Source organism: Mustelus asterias, chromosome 1 (assembly GCF_964213995.1).
Source record: "Mustelus asterias chromosome 1, sMusAst1.hap1.1, whole genome shotgun sequence".
Taxonomy (NCBI): domain Eukaryota; kingdom Metazoa; phylum Chordata; class Chondrichthyes; order Carcharhiniformes; family Triakidae; genus Mustelus; species Mustelus asterias.
In genome coordinates, this window is record NC_135801.1 from 130560835 (window position 1) to 130578638 (window position 17804).

Consider the following 17804-nt stretch of genomic DNA (forward strand, 5'->3'; position numbering starts at 1 on the left):
TCCCACGCCCAAGGTGGAGATTACATAAATTTATTTTTACTTCTAAAATTAAAATCTGAAATCCCAGATGATAGTTTCTGTCAAACAGTTTTTAAAAATAGGCTATAGAAGTAATTTATTCTTCCTTTTACTGTCAGGATTTCCAGTAGCTGTGTAAAATGTCTTTTTGTTGAGCTACATTCCACGTTGCTTCCCTTTCCACAGTCATTGAAAGACTCTATCCCTCATCTGATGTGTCGTAACATTTCCCCCAGCAGTATAAAATCACTCGCCACTATTCTCTCACATGGTTGAGCTCTGTGTTCTCTTGTTTTCCAGCTTGGAAAGATCATTGATCTTCAAGCAAGTTGTCTGCTGGTTTTAAACATTGCACAAAATGTAATGGCATCTTCGTGGTGGCAGATGGCCACTTCGGGTTCTTGCAGTTATATTTGAAGCACAACATGACATTGTGCATTATATGATTGGACATCTCCTCCCGCAGCAGATGGGAGAGTCTTCAACAATCCTCCAAGAAAAGAGTCCACTGCAGGAGTGAGGTCTGGGAGCCAGGTAAGTTGGCCCCCCACCACAAACCTGCTCCGCAGGCGCTAAAAAGCATGGTCCTTCTCAGGTCACCACTCCTGCTGTGGCTCAGCTTGCTTTGGTGCCGGCTTGTATGAGGAGTCAATCGAGCCTAGTGCCAATAAGCTTGGTGCCATCTTTCAATTTTACACCACCCGATCTACCCTTTTTGTTGACAGGAGGTCTTGGGCAACTATGCAGTCTGAAATGTGAAGCATTTGGTCAGCCTGAACTGCACCACCTCTGCTAGTTAAATTCTGTTTCGGGATAGAAGCTGGCATTGGCAAATGCTCCCTTGTTGGCAGGCACTTTTCTTTGATAAACTACCTGGGCTGAGTGAAAAATAGATCATGTTGCTGTCCAAAAAATTATTAACAGATGCTTCCACATCCCCCAGTGTCAAAGTAGATTACAGGGAACAAACTCATGCTGACATTTGCTCCTGTTCATGCACTCCTTTATTTGAGGATGAGCCAGACTTGGAACTTGAAAGTGAGAGTTCATCCATGATGGGGCGCTTTGTAGTCTTTCTCTTTCAGCATAACCAGATTAACCTACTTGGATTCAAAAGAAGACGAGAAATCCTCAAATGGTGCCTTCATATTTTATTGTTCTCCCCAACTGCAAAATCCTAGTTGTTAACTGGAGTGGGGAGAATATTGTCATTTTTACTCCATTGTGTCTGTAGTTGCTAAGCTTCTGAAGACGCCAAAGAAATCCCACTTGTGATGAAAAAAGGAGGTTTTTGGATCCAATTTAGTATGTTGAGCTTTGTCCAATCCTTCATGGGTTATCTTGGCCATTGGCTAAAGTTTTTCTTTGTGGCGGTTTACATGCAGGAAACTTCTGAGATTTCACATTTAGAAAATAACTTCTGAAACAAGTACTTTTCTATCAGCCTCAGCTCTGATCTCAACTTATCCCCTTTTTGTGCTGCACTTTCATTTTTGTGAACTTCCAGAGCTGCCCCTCAAGTCACAGCAAGAACCCCAAACAGCAAGTTCTGTTGTAAGAATATGGGGTTTCTCACAGCCTTGAGAAACCTCTGAATTAATTTTTTTATAGAGCACAGCATATTTTGAAGTTTGTGCTGCTGTGATGCAGTCATTAACCTATCCAAAATAAATGTTTAATGACTGCATTAAAAGAGTGACCAAATAAACAAGCATGTCGACCATTAGGTTACAAGGAAGGTTAAACCCCTTGGGGTTATATGAACTTATTTCAGGTATGTCTGGGATCTGCATTGATTTGACAGTCAGTGCGCTGATAACTTTTTGGGTGGAGAACAGAGTGAATTTTTGTGCTCTTTCAAGAGGAATGCAACATCCTTGTGTTTTGGAACCTAATGCAATTGAAGATTACCATTTGTTATAGATCACAGCCAGATGCAGAGCAGAGCTCCCGTTACTCCAATCAACAAAGCACTTTTAACCACTAGCTTGAAAGAGCCTCCTCTGTGAACACTCTACCTGTGTCTTTCTTTTCAGACTTCTACAACAGGCAGTCTTATGAATTATGTTTTAATAAGGGGCTGGGCTAACAGCAACTGTTTGTGTAATCTGGACATGATGATTGGTTTACTTTTGTCTTGCCCAAATGCAGAGTTCTTTGAGTCTTCATTTAAAATCTTCTCTGCTGGTCATCTTGAGACCATTCACTTGTGTTTTGTTGGAAGTAATACTGCTTGCATCTTGAGGTGAAGATTCAGAAACTATATACTCCGATTCAGATTTCAGCCTCCCATCAAAAACTTTGACCTTATAATGGTTGCTCCTGTCAGGTTAGAAAACCCACATATGATGTGTGTGAACCGAAGGCCTTTCACAAATTGCATTTTCTTGCACCTGTAAACAAGAATCTATTTCCAGAACTCCAATGGTCGGATGCTAAACAATTGCAGTGCTTGCTCGCTGCGGTGTTTGAAAATTTAAGCTTCTGATCATTATTGATGTTAGATCCGCACTGATTTTACTTGCTCGCTGCAGGGTTGTTGTCCGATCTTAAGGGTCACACCCATCACCTGGACCAACTAGGCTTGCCTAGATAATGAAAAGCAATGGTTACCAGCTGGAGCTCTAATGGAAACTGGTCACCTGGTGTACAAAGATTCATGGTCTTAAGGTCCTTTAGTTCTCAAGCATCTTGAATTCTTGCTCAACTTAATCTATTGCAGGTTTTATAAACACATCTTTAAAGGAAGTTTGATTGGGATCCATTCCCCTATATTTTTTGAAGTCTATTTGATTCAGCTTTTCTGAAGCTGAATCATCCATTCTTAGTTGGATGTTAAATGGTATGCAAAGTTATGTTAAATACATTAATTAATTGTGTTTGAGGCAAAGCTTTTTGAATGAAAAATCGTCCTTCTAATATCCTTAATTTTGATTTTGACAAGTTAATGAGCACCAAATAATTTGGTATGAAGAATATACCCCTATAACTTGCATACTTTTTCTTAAAGTTGAGGTGACTTTGAAATATGAACAGTAATAGCCAATACTTATTCATCTGACTCAAAGTGGAAGAACAACCCAAGTTCCACTTCAGGGATTACAAGAGCTTTTTTTAACTTTAAATAAGGTTGATTATGAAACCAGACAGTGATGTCTGTTATTTTCAAGCAAAGACTGGTAGAATGCAGCTATCTTTTCTGTCCTGCTTATCTGCAGTGCTATTGCTTGAAGCAGTCATCATGCTTATTAGCATGCATTAGTTTGACATGGTGGTATTTTGGCTGTAGGCTGTTGTCCAGGCAAACAAGTCTTACAGTTTATAAGTCTGATGCAGTATACTCCAGCGGTGCAAGGAGAATCCTAAATTGACATGAAAACTAAGATACTATTTGATTCCAGTAATAATTAAAACAGTTATTTATCATTTAACTATTGTCCCTTCTGTGTTAATAATTGCATTCACACACACGCAGGAATAAAAAAAATGTAGTTTTGGGACCAAGTTTGTATTCCTTTATTCCTTGTTGAACCTGGTAGTTTAATGAACCTGGTAGTTTAATGATTCAACAGAATCCATGTAGGTGAGAATCTATTGAAAGGTTAATAGTTATTAAGTGGGATGTAATTGCTTTACGGGCTGTATTTATGTTTCTGTCCTGTATGAATATATCAATTTGTTATCTGATATCTGTGAGGAAAAGTTGGTTTACTAAAGATCAACGGGTATCTCTCGGATTGTGTCCCTAGTGCCAGGAAGGGAGGCTTTTTTGGTAATTTAGAAATTTTATTGGGGTAAATCGAGAACTAATCTGAAACTGAGTGGTGTCAATGCCTCTATCAACTGCTTCCCAAGAAAGCCAACTCGAGTCTGCAAAGAGAAAAGCTAGGGCCTCCTGAGTTCTAATTTGTCTTTACACACTCTGCCACCTGAGAGAAGGTAGAAGACTACCCTTTTCGTCACTTTTATTGAACTCCATGTACTTTGCCACAGAGTCGTAGGATATACTAATCAGATAGTAGTAGGAAACAGGCTTCCATAATGACAAATTAATTTTAGCCATGCAGTTAGGCAGATAGCATGCAGAGTTTAGATGCTTTCTTAAAAGGATGGACAGTTGTTGCTCCTCACATGGTTATTGGCATAGCTCTATCCGGCTCAAAAATAGTAATGTCTGCGAACTGCAATTTTCTCCTCGTGGTAGGAGTAAGGGGTATAGGTACCCAAATGTATAATAACTGTGAAAGTCATAGAGAGGGTAGTTGCTATATGTACTCAATTAATTTTGAGGTAGAATGGAAAAAATTTATATTTAACTCCTACAGACAAGATCAATCATTAAGAAGAATCTCAAACCTATATTTTTAATGCTGTCACTAAGGTAGAAGAAACCTTGAATTGTCACGGCTAAATATGGTTTCAAGACCTTTGGAAAAATAAGGTACCTTAGTTGTTCTTCAAACGCTAGAAGTCCAAGATGTTTGTTTCGCTGTTTTGTGTACTCCAAAATTACACAGGCTATTTCTTTTTCACCACATTATTTATTTAACGTCTATAACATATTGATGTTTATAATGCCCATTTAAACTAGTCAAGCTGTACTTGCATCCTTCCAACAGTTGGTGTACTGCTACTGTTGGAAGGTATAATTGCAGTGTGACAGGTTGACACAAAGTCGCATATAAACAATGATAAATTTGTGACTTTGGATTTGGGGACTGAATTGCATACGTGTACACTTGTCCAGATATCCCCCTCTTTACCTAAAAGCTACACCTCATCATGACTGTTGTGTGCAGTACCACAGCAAATTGACAAGGAAAGAAATAAAGTGGGTTAAGTTTTTGGAGATTAATATTTTATTTTAAGATTTGTGGAAATCTAGATAGGAGTAATGCAAGACACTGCATTAATGCTGGAAATTTGGAACCAGAAATGCCAAGTGGGTGATCCATCTTTGTCTTCTCATGAGGTGCCCGTATTCAGTTAATTGTATATCAAGAAATGGCACTGGATACAGCAAAGACCCTGACCGTATCACTTATTTAAGTGTATTTAAGACTTATGCTTCAGAACAAACCACACCCCTAGTCAAGCTAATCCAGTACACTTACAACATTGGCATCTATCTAACAAAGGAAATTTGCCCAGATATGTCCTGTCTACAGAAAGCAGGACAAATCCAATCCAGCCACTTTCTGCCGCACATCAGTCAACTCTGTCATCGGGAAAATATCATTGACAGTGCTATCAAGTGGCAATTATTCAACAGTAACTTGCTCATCAATGCTCAGTTTGTGTTCTGCTAGGTCCGCTCAGCTCTTAACTTCATTGCAACCTGGGTCCAAATGTGGATGAAAGCGTTGTATTCCAGAAGTAAGATGAGAGCAAGTTCTTGACATCAGGCAGCATTTGACCCAAGTGTGGCATCAAGGAGCCTTAGCAAAATTGAAGTCAATGAGAATCGTGGAAAACACTCCATTGTTTGGAATCATACCTAACATAAAAAAATAGATGATTGCTATTGTTGAGACCAATCATCTCAACCCAGGATAATATTGCAAAGGTTTTCATGGTAGTGACCAGGCCCAATAATCTTCAGATTCTTCATCGGTGACCTTCTCTCCAATATAAGGTCAGAAGTGGGGATGTTCACTGATGACGACAGAGTTTGGTATGATTCCAAATCCTCTGATATTGTGTCTACATTCAGCAAGATCATACTCAGATTTGGGCTGGTAAGTGGCAAGTAATATTTGTGCCACACGTGCTAGGCAATGAGCACCTCCAATAAGAGAGAGTCTAACAATCTCTCCTTTCATTCAATGGCATTACCATCATTGAATCCCCAACTATCAACATCCTAGGAGGTATTGACCAGAAACCTAACCAGATCAGCTATACAAACACTATGTTATAGCAGCAATTCAGAAACTGGGAATTCTTTAGCGAATAACTCGCCTCCAGACTCCCCAAAGCCTGTCCAGCATCTACAAAGCACAAATCCAGAGTTTGATGGAATACTATCCATTTGTCTGGATGAAGTAAGCTCCAAGAACACTAGAAGCACATTGCAATCCAGGACAAAGCAGCCCACTTTTTTTGGAACCCCATCCACCACCTTAATTCACAGCCTCCACCAGTATACACTGGCAGCAGTAGTTGCAATCTACAAGATGCATTGGCACAACTTGCCAAGCCTCCCTTGACAGCACTTTTGAAACCTCCGCTTCTCTCACCGAGAATAACAAGGGCAGCAGATGCGTGGGAATACCACCAACTTCAATTTCTCCTCCAAGTCTCTCACCATCCTGAATTGGAATATCATTTTCCTTCCCTTTTACTGGGTCAAAATCCTGGAATCCTGCCTAACAGCACTATGGGTGCACCTACACCACGTGGACTGCAACAGTTCAAGAAGGCAAGTCAACATTACCCCTAGGGCAATCAGGTTTCACAGTATATCTTGGCCTTGTCAGTGATACTCGCATGAAATAAACAAATGAAAAAATCAAAAGTATTCATTATTTGGATTAATTCTGTACTTGTCTGTGGCACTTTTTCTTGATTGATGATGAATTAATATTCTTGGTCAAGAATAAAATTCGCCTCCATCTCGAATATCTTGAAATTGATATACGTTTAATGGCTGTTTTCTGACAACTGTCTTTAACTTTCTTGCATATAGCAAGCACTACCTTTGATGGTGAAAAAGAATCTGAAGATGAAGAAGGACAAGATGATTGCGTTCCACCCGAAGACTTGAAAAAGGTACTTTAAACTCAGCATGTAAATTGTTTAACCTCACCTGTATGTTATTGCATCAGAAGTTAAAATCAGCAGTTCCACTTCGAATTCGCTACACTGCAGAATGGCTGTTTCTTAATAATCTTGTCATGTTTCGTAAAAAGGTTTGTGGAAGTTATATTTTGCCTTTTAGTCATCCGAGGTTAGGTGAAATGTAAGTTTAATTCATGCAATGAATCTGAAACAACATTGCAACTTCTTATGTAAATGTTTCTGAAGTTTGGTTCCTAAATGGTATTGTGATTTGTAGGGATGTGTCTTGCATTTTATTTAAATTGTTTTAAGAGAACTGGTGATCACCGCAGAAAGAAGCAGTAAAAGATTTTCATTTATTATTTCTTTCAAGATTGGAGTTCTGGATATTTTCCCCAAAAAATTTGCTTAAATCCTGTAATCCGTATGTACAACATTTGGTTTCCTTCATGATTCACTGTAAAGTTTTGAATTCTACAAAGTTATATAGAAAAGTTTTCTATTTTGCTTGAAAAAAGTGAAAAAAGCTTTACTATAAGATTTACCTAATGGCACTCAAACAATTCTATATGTCCTTTCTGAAGTTTGCATTACCTTTGAATCTAACAAATTTAGTATTAGCAAAAATGTTATTGCATGGAAAGTGCAGTTATATGTAACTCATTCACACTGAGGCAGTGACCCACGTTTCTAGTTCACTTACCGCTACTTCTCCTAAAGGTGGTTCCTTTCATTTTCTGGATAAGAGCTAAGGCGCATAGCTAATGTGGAACTTTAAGTGGTTATGCTTCATTTATGAGTTTTTTGGTGTATCTGATCCTGTCACAATCAAAGTACCTAAATGATCTGGCCTCACCTGACATGCATACATCTAGCATGAGTCACTCGATGTGAATAGAAAGTGGGATGATGGTTGATGTTGTTTTCTCCTCACTAGCCTGGATCCGTGTATCAGACTGTAGAATTTCAATTTTATTCTGGTTTGGCTGAGATATGATCCAGACCAGATAACAATTTGCTAAGTTCAAATCATGGAAAAGGCTAATTTGCTAGCAAAAGGAACTTCATATAAATAGCACCTTCCATGATCCCAGGGTGCTCCACCCCCAGTGAAATTGGTTAAGTCCAGTTTGAATTTACTGCTGACTAAAAATACATTCATTGAGCTGATTCTGTCTTGTTCCTGTGGGATGATGAAAACTAAAATTATAGTTGTGCATTGTTACTGAGCTTCATTCAATACTTAAGCAGTTATTAATTAGCTTGTGGGATGCGTAAGTTAGATAAATTATGAAACTATTGTTCATGAGTACAGTGAATTAAAATATTCCATTTTAGTCATGAATTCTGTGTAGATTTTTAATAGAGACAAATAACAAGTTTTATGAATATCTTAATTTTACACTTTATTTATGGTTCCTATAGTTGATATATTAATTTCCACTTATTTTGTAGATTGTTTCCTTGATTTCAACTGCTATGTCACATGTAAAATGATTTTATTTCTTATGGATGGAATTGAAAATGAGTTCTTGTAGAATACAACTCTGAACTCAAGTACTGTACCGCATGGCAAAATATTGGCTTTTACATTTTTTTAAAAAAATGCTGCAGATCATAAGACCATAAGATGTAGGAGCAGAATTAGGCCATTTGGCACATCAAGTCTGCTTTGCCATTCAATCATGGCTGATAAGTTTCTCACCACCTTTCCCTGTAACCTTTGATCACCTTACCAATCAAGAACCTACCCATCTCAGATCCAAAGTCTGTTGCAGCATAATTTGGGAAAAATTTGAAATTGAATCTTAGTTACAAGTAAAAATAGATCTTGAGTAACTTTCAGAAAGTAAACCACTAGCAGCAGAGTATCTATCTGTTGAATTAAAATTGTTTAACATCTTTGAAGGCAGGGTCCAGTTTATTGTACTTTTGACATTATATTAAACTCGACCCTGTCTAATCGCCACATTGCTTTGTGAAAAGAATTCTTTGTTAGCTGCATGGCTATAATGGTTGCTGTTAAATTGCCTTTATTTAGGAAATAATGGTGGGTTCAGAGTATCAAGCTGAGATTCCATCCAGTCTGTGCAAATACCAAGATGGTGATAAAGGTAAGGCACATTTTTATGAATTGAAACAAAATCTGCCCTTAATTCAATTGTATAGGTAAAGACCCAAATAAATACTCTGTGGACATGTATTGTTTTTTCCTTTCAACTACCATTATTTGTCGATCTCTTCATTCTTGGATATTTAGTTTAGCGAATGGAATGGGTGCATTTGGTTAGCATAAACTTTGGGAATCCCTTTAATAATGTTTCTCCATTGAATGGAATCTGCATAAGTCGAGCACTAACTGCTTTTTCCCCTTGCCATCTCGTCAAGGTATTGGCTCCCTGAAATGGTTCACATAACCTAAATTGAGCACCCTATAGAACAGTACAGCACAGTATAGGCCCTTCGGCCCTCGATGTTGTGCCGAAATTTGTCCCAAACCAAGATCAAGCTATCCCACTCCCTATCATTCTGGTGTGCTCCATGTGCCTATCCAATAACCGCTTGAAAGTTCCTAAAGTGTCCGACTCCACTATCACAGCAGGCAGTCCATTCCACACCCCAACCACTCTCTGAGTAAAGAACCTACCTCGGACATCTCTCCTATATCTTCGACCACGAACCTTATAGTTATGCCCCCTAGTAACAGCTACATCCACCCGAGGAAATAGTCTCTGAACGTCCACTCTATCTATCCCCCTCATCATCTTATAAACCTCTATTAAGTCGCCTCTCATCCTCCTCCGCTCTAAAGAGAAAAGCCCTAGCTGCCTCAACCTTTCCTCATAAGACCTACCCTCCAAACCAGGCAGCATCCTGGTAAATCTCCTCTGCACACTCTCCAATGCTTCCACATCCTTCTTATAGTGAGGTGACCAGAACTGCACACAATATTCCAAATGTCTCACCAAGGTCCTGTACAGTTGCAGCATAACCCAACGGCTCTTAAACTCAAACCCCCTGTTAATAAACGTTAACATACTATAGGCCTTCTTCACGGCTCTATCCACTTGAGTGGCAACCTTCAGAGATCTGTGGATATGAACCCCAAGATCTCTCTGTTCCTCCACTTTCCTCAGAATCCTGCCGTTGACCCTGTAATCCGCATTCAAATTTGTCCTACCAAAATGAATCACCTCGCACTTATCAGTGTTAAACTCCAGCTGCCATTTTTCGGCCCAGCTCTGCATCCTATCAATGTCTCTTTGCAGTCTACAACAGTCCTCCACCTCATCCACTACTCCATCAATCTTGGTGTCATCAGCAAATTTACTGACCCACCCTTCAGTCCCCTCCTCCAAGTCATTGATAAAGATCACAAATAGCAGAGGACCCAGCACTGATCCCTGTGGTACACCGCTGGTAACTGGTCTCCGGTCTGAAAATTTTCCATCCACCACCACCCTCTGTCTTCTATGAGATACGATGTGGTGTTGTTAGACTTCTTTCTATGAGATAGCCAGTTACTTATCCAATTGGCCAAATTTCCCTCTATCCCACACCTCCTTACTTTCTTCATGAGCCCATGAATAAATGCAGTTCGGAAATAATGTCAATAAACTTGTTACATTATGAGACGTAATTCACAGTGAAGGTGCTCTGCTGACTGGCCTCTCATCTTCTACCCTTGAACCTCAGCCAATACTTTGCTACTGCGTTCTAACTTGGAACAGATCCTGTTCACCCATCACCACTGTGTTCGCAGACGTACATCAGTCTTTGGTCCTGAAATGCCTTTATTTGAATAATCTCATCCTTAAGTTTAAACTCTCTCCATGGCTTTGTGCTCCCTATATCTGTAACCTTCTCCTGATCTGGAATTCTCTAAGAACTTTGCAGTTTTTCAATTCTGATCTCTCCCCACTGCTTATACACCACCAAAGATGTGCAGGTTTAAATGAATTGGCCATGTCAAATTGTCCCTTTGTGTCCAAAGATGCAAAGGTTAGGTGGATTAGCCGTGGTAAATGCTCAGGATTTCGGGAATATGGCAGGAGATGAGCCTTAGTAAGATGCTCTTTTGGAGAGTTGGTGCAAACTCAATGGGCCAAATGCCCTGCTTTTGCAATGTGGGGATTCTATGGTCTCATTGGCGGCCGTGCCTTTAGCTGTCGTGTCTATACATTCAGGAATCCCCTCTCTAAACCTCTGTCTTTCCCCTGCTATCCTTTATGAAGCTTCTCATAATTGACGTTTTTGATGTAGTCTTTACCCTTCCAAATGTCTCCTTTGGCTTGGCCTTGGTCTTTTTTTCTAATTTATATGCCAATGAAGTGCCTTACAACATAAAAGATGCTATAATGGTGCAAGTTGTTGTATGTTTAAGATATTCTTCCAGTTTCTAGCACTAATTTTCAAAATGACAACTGTACTATTACCATTTGATGGCATATATATGTTTCTGACTGAAATGTATGAAAAATTATTTTGCTGTGTATAATTTCCATTGCATTCAGTTTTAGTTGCTCGTTAAATCTTATTTGTGAAATGTGATCAAAAAGCCTTTGCAATGTATTCCTCATGCACTGTAGTCACTGTAGATAATAGGGTGACATCAATCCAGAGAACTTAGTATGTTCAGTAAAGAGGAAAATATGTATAAAATCAAAATTCCAAAGTAAAACTGATTAAATGCTGAAAGGTAAAATTATAGAAACTAGAAACTGGATGAGTATTTCTGTGCATTAAGTAAAAGCTATTTAGAGCTTCTATCAACAGCTTAACCCTAATGCTCAATATTTTTTATTTTGCATTTTTAATTGCATATAATTGAAAGTACTTGATTCAATAAAGCTTGTTAGTAAGTTACTGTAACCTGTGATTTATTTCTAGTCTATGAAAATGAGGACCAATTACTTTGGACTCCCTATTTGCTTCCTGAAAGTACAGTAAAGGAATTCTTGCATGAAGCAACTAAGAGATCTGCAGATGAGAAAGGTGTTGGTGGCATACCTGAAGGGACGCATGTAAGGGACAATGAACAGGTAAATATTTATTTACTTACAAGTCTGCTTAATAACTGGTTAGAATCCCATCCTGGACCGCATCATTATTGTATTTGGGGGGCGGCACGGTGGCACAGTGGTTAGCACTGCTGCCTCACAGTGTCAGGGACCCGGGTTCGATTCCAGCCTCGGGTCACTGTCTGTGTGGAGTTTGCACATTCTCTCTGTGCCTGCGTGGATTTCCTCCAGGTGCTCCGGTTTCCTCCCACAGTCTGAAAGATGTGTGAGTTAGGTGGATTGGCCATGCTAAATTGACCGTAATGTCAGGGAGATTAGTAGGGTAGGTGTGTGGGGTTGTGGGAATAGGCCCTGGGTAGGATTGTGGTCGGTGCAGACTCGATGGGCCGAATGGCCTCCTTCTGTACTGTAGGGTTTCTATGACTTCTATGAGTTCTATTTCCTATAATGGAGTTTGACTCAAATAAGGAAGCTTGGAAACTTAATATTCTTGGCCACAGGAAAAGATGGAAAAGAAAGGGGAATGAGGGATTGTTGGACAGTGGTCACAATAATGTTCGAAGATATTGTGTAACAGTAAAAAAATAATGTCCTTGAGAGTTAAAAGAGACGATCTAAAAGAACTAAGGAATAAAAGAGGAACTATTACACTACTGAGTGTATATTATAAACTTTCAAATAATGGGAAGGATATCGAGGAGTAATTTTCAGAAAGTTGCGAGAACTGTGATGTTATAATAAGGGACATAATTGTCTTAATATAGACTGGGAAAGTAAGTGTGGAGAGCAAAGACTGGGAGAAGTTCTTGAAATGTATATAAGGGATCAACCCAGTGAGGAGGAAAATAGAGCTAGATCTTGTTCTGAGGAATTTGGTAAATGATATTAAGCTTCACATAACAGAATTTAATTTAATATTTCATTTAATGAGTAGCTTTTTCAGTAGCCCTTGAAATATTTTCTGTTTATGTTTACACTTATTGTGAATATGTGACGTGATCCAATTGTTTTAAGGAACTGAGTAATAGGTGAATAAGCAGCACTGACTGCAATTATTGGAGACTGGAAAAAAGTGAAAAGTGTAAAGCAAGATGTTGGCCCTTAAATTTACTTGGCAGTAAAAATTGAGGATATTAAGTATCTGAGGATTGTAAATGTGCCCCAGATTGGGATGGGGAGGTGACACTGCAGTTGCAGAGTTACAGAAGTTTTATCTAAATGAATGAAATCATGACAGTTTCAATCTAAAATATTTATTTGTAAATTAAAATAAGAATTGAGATGTTATGAATACTATTGCAAATGAGACGGTCTGTAGAAAACATTACTAGACTCAAATGTCAAAAACTTGTGAATGGTGTTCTTTCCACTTTATTTATGCATGATATATTTCAGTGGAAACTATGACAGGTTTGGTATTAATATTGACAGAATTAATGCAACTTTTTAAGGAATATCTGAGTTGACCTCTAAAATATTCAATAGTGTGAGAAAAGCAGCTGTTTCTAAAATGGTAATCATTTGTTACTGTTACATTTCCATGAGTTAGCCACCTTCAATTGCAAAGTAAAATAGTCAAATTGTTTTGTATGTGGATTTAATACTTTTTAAAAACTCTCTCCAGGCACTATATGAACTCGTAAAATGCAACTATGTTGTCAAGGAGGCACTCGGACGTTACCACTCAAATGTAAAGGCTACACGCGGTAAGGGTCCAGATTTTGTAGTAAAAATGACAGTGAAATCTGCATAAGTCCATAAGTTGCTGTCACTAATTCCATGCTCCTTTGTTGAGGTCCCCCCTAGAGTTCAATCCCTAAACAGTGAATTAATGAATGCTTCCATATTTTATGTTGTTCATCTCGCTACTTGAAAAAGTATACCTTGTTGAATGAGGTATAACTGGGTTTTAACAACATGGTAACGTCATGATTGCTGCTAAATACTTTATTCTTTATCTTAAGTTCCCAACCCAAAGGCAGGCCCAGGCCTCAGCACTATCATCTCCACCATGAGCAGTGGAAGGAGGCAGGTCCCGAGTCCACCCCAGACGGAACGGGAATCGAATCCCATGCTTTTGGCACTGATTTAAACCAAACCCCCCCCCCCCCCTCACACTCGAGGAGTCTAATTTTTGTGGCAAGATACAGTTTTGCACGCACATTGTAGCCTGGAACTATGGAGAGCAGTGGCAAAGGCTTCAATTTGTTTCCATCCTGGCTGACCAGGAATATATCCTGCTCTTACTGCCTACCATTGGTATATGTTGAAAGGCTTTACAAATTAATACTCAGCGCATTTAACCGTGGCTTCCTTAGCCATTTTTACCTTCGAGTAGGGCTTGAACCTGGAGCTTCTGGCTCAGAAGCAGAGACACTACCTGCTATACCACCAGACCTCCTAAATAGGTCTTAAGAAGCTAAATTATTTGTGGAATGTTATATTTCTCCATTATGATTTTTTAAAAATTCCACATTTAAAAATATTTTAAAGCTTATCTGTCATATTGCTTCTATCTTAATTGAAACATCATTTATGTCAGTATGTGAAAATGTAAATTAAAACTGATGATGCTTTTAACTTCCTGGTTTGCCATTTCGAGGATAGTTCAGTGTGATTGCGTTGCTTATTCTGCTTGTTGATATCAGTGCTGGATGCCTGGAGATTTTCTTATCTTAATACCAGATTGAAACTTCTGTTGTGAAAGGACAAATATACACCACAGAGATTGCTGTATCTTTGTGGCCAGCTTTCTCCATAGTCAGTGGCAAGTATGTAGCACAATGGTTAGCACTGCTGCCTTACAGCGCCAGGGACCTGGGTTCAATTCCAGCTTCGGGTGACCGTGTAGAGTTTGCAAGATCTCCCCATGTCTGTGTGGGTTTCCTCCGGGTGCTCCGGTTTCCTCCCCCACTCCAAAGATGTGCAGGTTAGGTTGATTGGCCATGCTAAATTGCCTTATAGCGTCAGGAGGATTAACGGGGTGGATGCATGGGGTTGCGGGGATGGGGCCTCAGTGGGATTGTTGTCGGTGCAGACTTGATGGGCTGAAGGGCCTCCTTCTGCACTGTAGGGATTCTATGATTCTAAATGTTATTCCTTCTGTTGACCAAAAACCCAGCCTGATAATACATTTGGATCTTATGAATGGAGCACTTGTAGGATTTTAGGTTCTGTGATCCTAATTTCAGTTTCTTAATCCACAGATGAGCGGTCTGCTTGGACAGAAGAGGAGTGCAGAAACTTTGAACTTGCACTTCGACTCTATGGTAAAGATTTTCATCTAATACAGGCAAATAAGGTAAGATAGATTTGTGATACATCTATTATGTCAAGCTTAAATTACAGTTTTAAGATTATTTAATCTTTGAGTATATCTTATGAACTTTTGAATTGGGGAACATAGGAACATCGGAATTAGGGGCGGGAGTGGGTAATTCAGCCCTTCAAGCCTGCTCAAAATCATCAAATGATTTTTAAGATTAATTCTTGCGATGTCAACATTGCTGGCAAAGCCAGCATTTACTGTCCATTCCTACTTGAGAAGGTGGCTAAAGCATATTTTAGTGTTCATGTACCTGATAAGCAATTATGGATGGTGACCCCATCAGTATTGTTTATGATGGTGTGATCTGAGTCTTTGTGGTCTGAGGCATGAATAATGAATTAGAAGGTGTCTTTCCTCATCCTGCTAAATTTAATGAAGATGTCTGCAAATCTCTCATCCCAATCATATTTGATTGCTTGAAGCTGTTGAAGCACAGTAAACCATGTTGGATAGGACCTGTTCACAAGACTCCATACAACGCCAGGGGCCCGGGTTCGATTCCAGCCTCGGGTCACTGCCTTTGCAGAGTCTGCACATTCTCCCCATGTCTGCGTGGATATCCTCCGGGTGCTCCGGTTTCTTCCCGCAGTCTGAAAGACGTGCTGGTTAGGTGCATCGGCTGTGATGAATGTGTAGGGTTATGGGGATAGGGCCTACGTGGGATTGTTAGTGGTGCAGACTCAATGGGCGGATGGCCTCCTTCTGCACTGTAGGAATTCTATAGGGCGGCACAGTGGTTACCACTGCTGCCTCAAAGCGCCAGGGACCCAGGTTCAATTCCAGCCTCTGGTCACTGTCTGTGTGGAGTTTGCACTTTCTCCCCGTGTCTGCATGGGTTTCCTCAGGGTGCTCTGGTTTCCTCCCACAGTCCAAAGATATGCGGGTTAGATTAATAGGCCATGCTAAGTTGACCCTTGTGTCGGGGGATTAGCAAGGTAAATATGTGGGGTTACGGGAATAGGGCCTGGGTGGGATTGTGGTCAGTACGGACTCATTGGGCCGAATGGCCTCCTTCTGTACTGTAAGGTTTCTATGATTTGATTACATTCTGCACTAAAGTTTCATTGTCGGGCTCTGTTCTCATCGTTATTAATGCAGGTTTTCTGCCTGAAGAATAGGGCTCTTTCTTAAATTACCATAGATATTTATCTCATTTATCCAGTGCAATTTCCATTTTTCTTGAAACAGTGTAACCAAAGGATTGTCGTGAAAATATGATGTATATATTTACTGTCTTACTGTAAGGTGAACGAATATGGCTGCTCTGAAAAAATGGTCCGGGTCATCTTGCTCATTTCATGACTGCATAATGACCAGTGTAATGTGGTATGGTGCTTTATCAAATGCCTTTCCTGTCACTGATGACACCAAGTAAGGCTGTGTAATAACCTCCATTCTGTTTCCAATCTATGTTCGGCCATGCTCTTGAATGCACTCAAATATCTCAACATGGTACAAATTCATTTTGGGACAGAATCCTTACAGTGCAGAAGGAGGCCATTCGGCCATTGAGTCTGTAGCAACTCTCTGACAGAGTATTGTATCCAGGTCCTCTTCCCCCACACTATCCACCTAACCTGCACATCTTTGGATTGTGGGAGGAAACCGGAGCACCCAGAGGAAACCTAGGCAGACACTGGGAGAATGTACAAATTCCACACACAGTCTCCCAAGGCTAGAATTGAACCTGGGTCCCTGGCACTGTGAAGCAGCAGTGCTAACCACTCTGCCACCCCAGACGGCAACCTCTATCTGCAAAAGTCTCAATGTGCACAGAAAAATCACCAAATAGGTGAACTTTTGTTTGCTGATGACTCTGCTCTTATAGATGGGAGACATGGTGTCCTGGTAACATCACTGTATTAGTAATTCAGAGGCCCAGGTTTGGGTTGAATGTGGTTTCAAACCCACCACAGTCATTGATGGAATTCAATTAATAAAATCTGGAATTGGAAGCTACTCTCAGTAATGGTGTCCATGAAACAATCATCACTTGGTGTAAAAACACATCTGGTTCACTAATGTCCTTTAGGAAAGGAAATCTGCCATCCTAACCTGGTCTGGTCTACATATGACTCCAAATCAAGAGTAATTGGGCTGGCCTTGCAAGCAAAACCCATTAAAAAGAACAGACTCCAGAGGATGCCCAATTGCTTGTTGACTGCTTTGCTCTTGCAACAAGTCGGCAAAAGACAAGAGATCTTGTACCAACTTGCTCTTGGCCACACACTCCATGACCCCATACTTACAATCAACAATACATCCAGCAACTCAGTTCTTAAGTTCTGCTATGCTGGCAGTATCCACTGCAATAATACCATGTAGGCTAATGAAATTGTTGATCACCTGGTAAGAGCAAGCTCAACAGTCAGTAAGCCCACTTACGGGCTTTGGAGAGAGTGTGAAGTTGGCTCAAAACAACAATCCAAGTGTACCAGGCAATGGTTCTCACATCATTCCTTTCAATTCTTTATGGCTGTGAGGCATGAACAACCTTACCAGTGTCACATAAAGCAACCAGATACATCCTACCTTTGCTCCTTAAGATCTATCTGCAACATCAGGACTAAATCCCTATCTTTAAAGTTCTTGCAACATACCTGGTTTCAAGTGCATGCTTGTCAATGCTGTACTTCATTGGATCAGCCATTTTGTTT

The 17804-nt window shown here is 39.9% G+C and overlaps 1 protein-coding gene across 3 annotated transcripts in view; it reads left to right on the forward strand.

Moving 5' to 3' along the window:
- LOC144497507 (mesoderm induction early response protein 3-like) overlaps positions 1 to 17804 on the forward strand; it is a 50162-nt gene that overhangs the window by 20974 nt on the left and 11384 nt on the right. For all 3 annotated transcript variants that reach the window (XM_078218889.1, XM_078218898.1, XM_078218906.1), the window contains 5 exons: positions 6707 to 6789; positions 8840 to 8912; positions 11689 to 11840; positions 13444 to 13525; positions 15026 to 15120. In XM_078218889.1, the coding sequence (XP_078075015.1) occupies positions 6707 to 6789; positions 8840 to 8912; positions 11689 to 11840; positions 13444 to 13525; positions 15026 to 15120 (485 nt within the window). The remainder of the gene's footprint in view (positions 1 to 6706; positions 6790 to 8839; positions 8913 to 11688; positions 11841 to 13443; positions 13526 to 15025; positions 15121 to 17804) is intronic.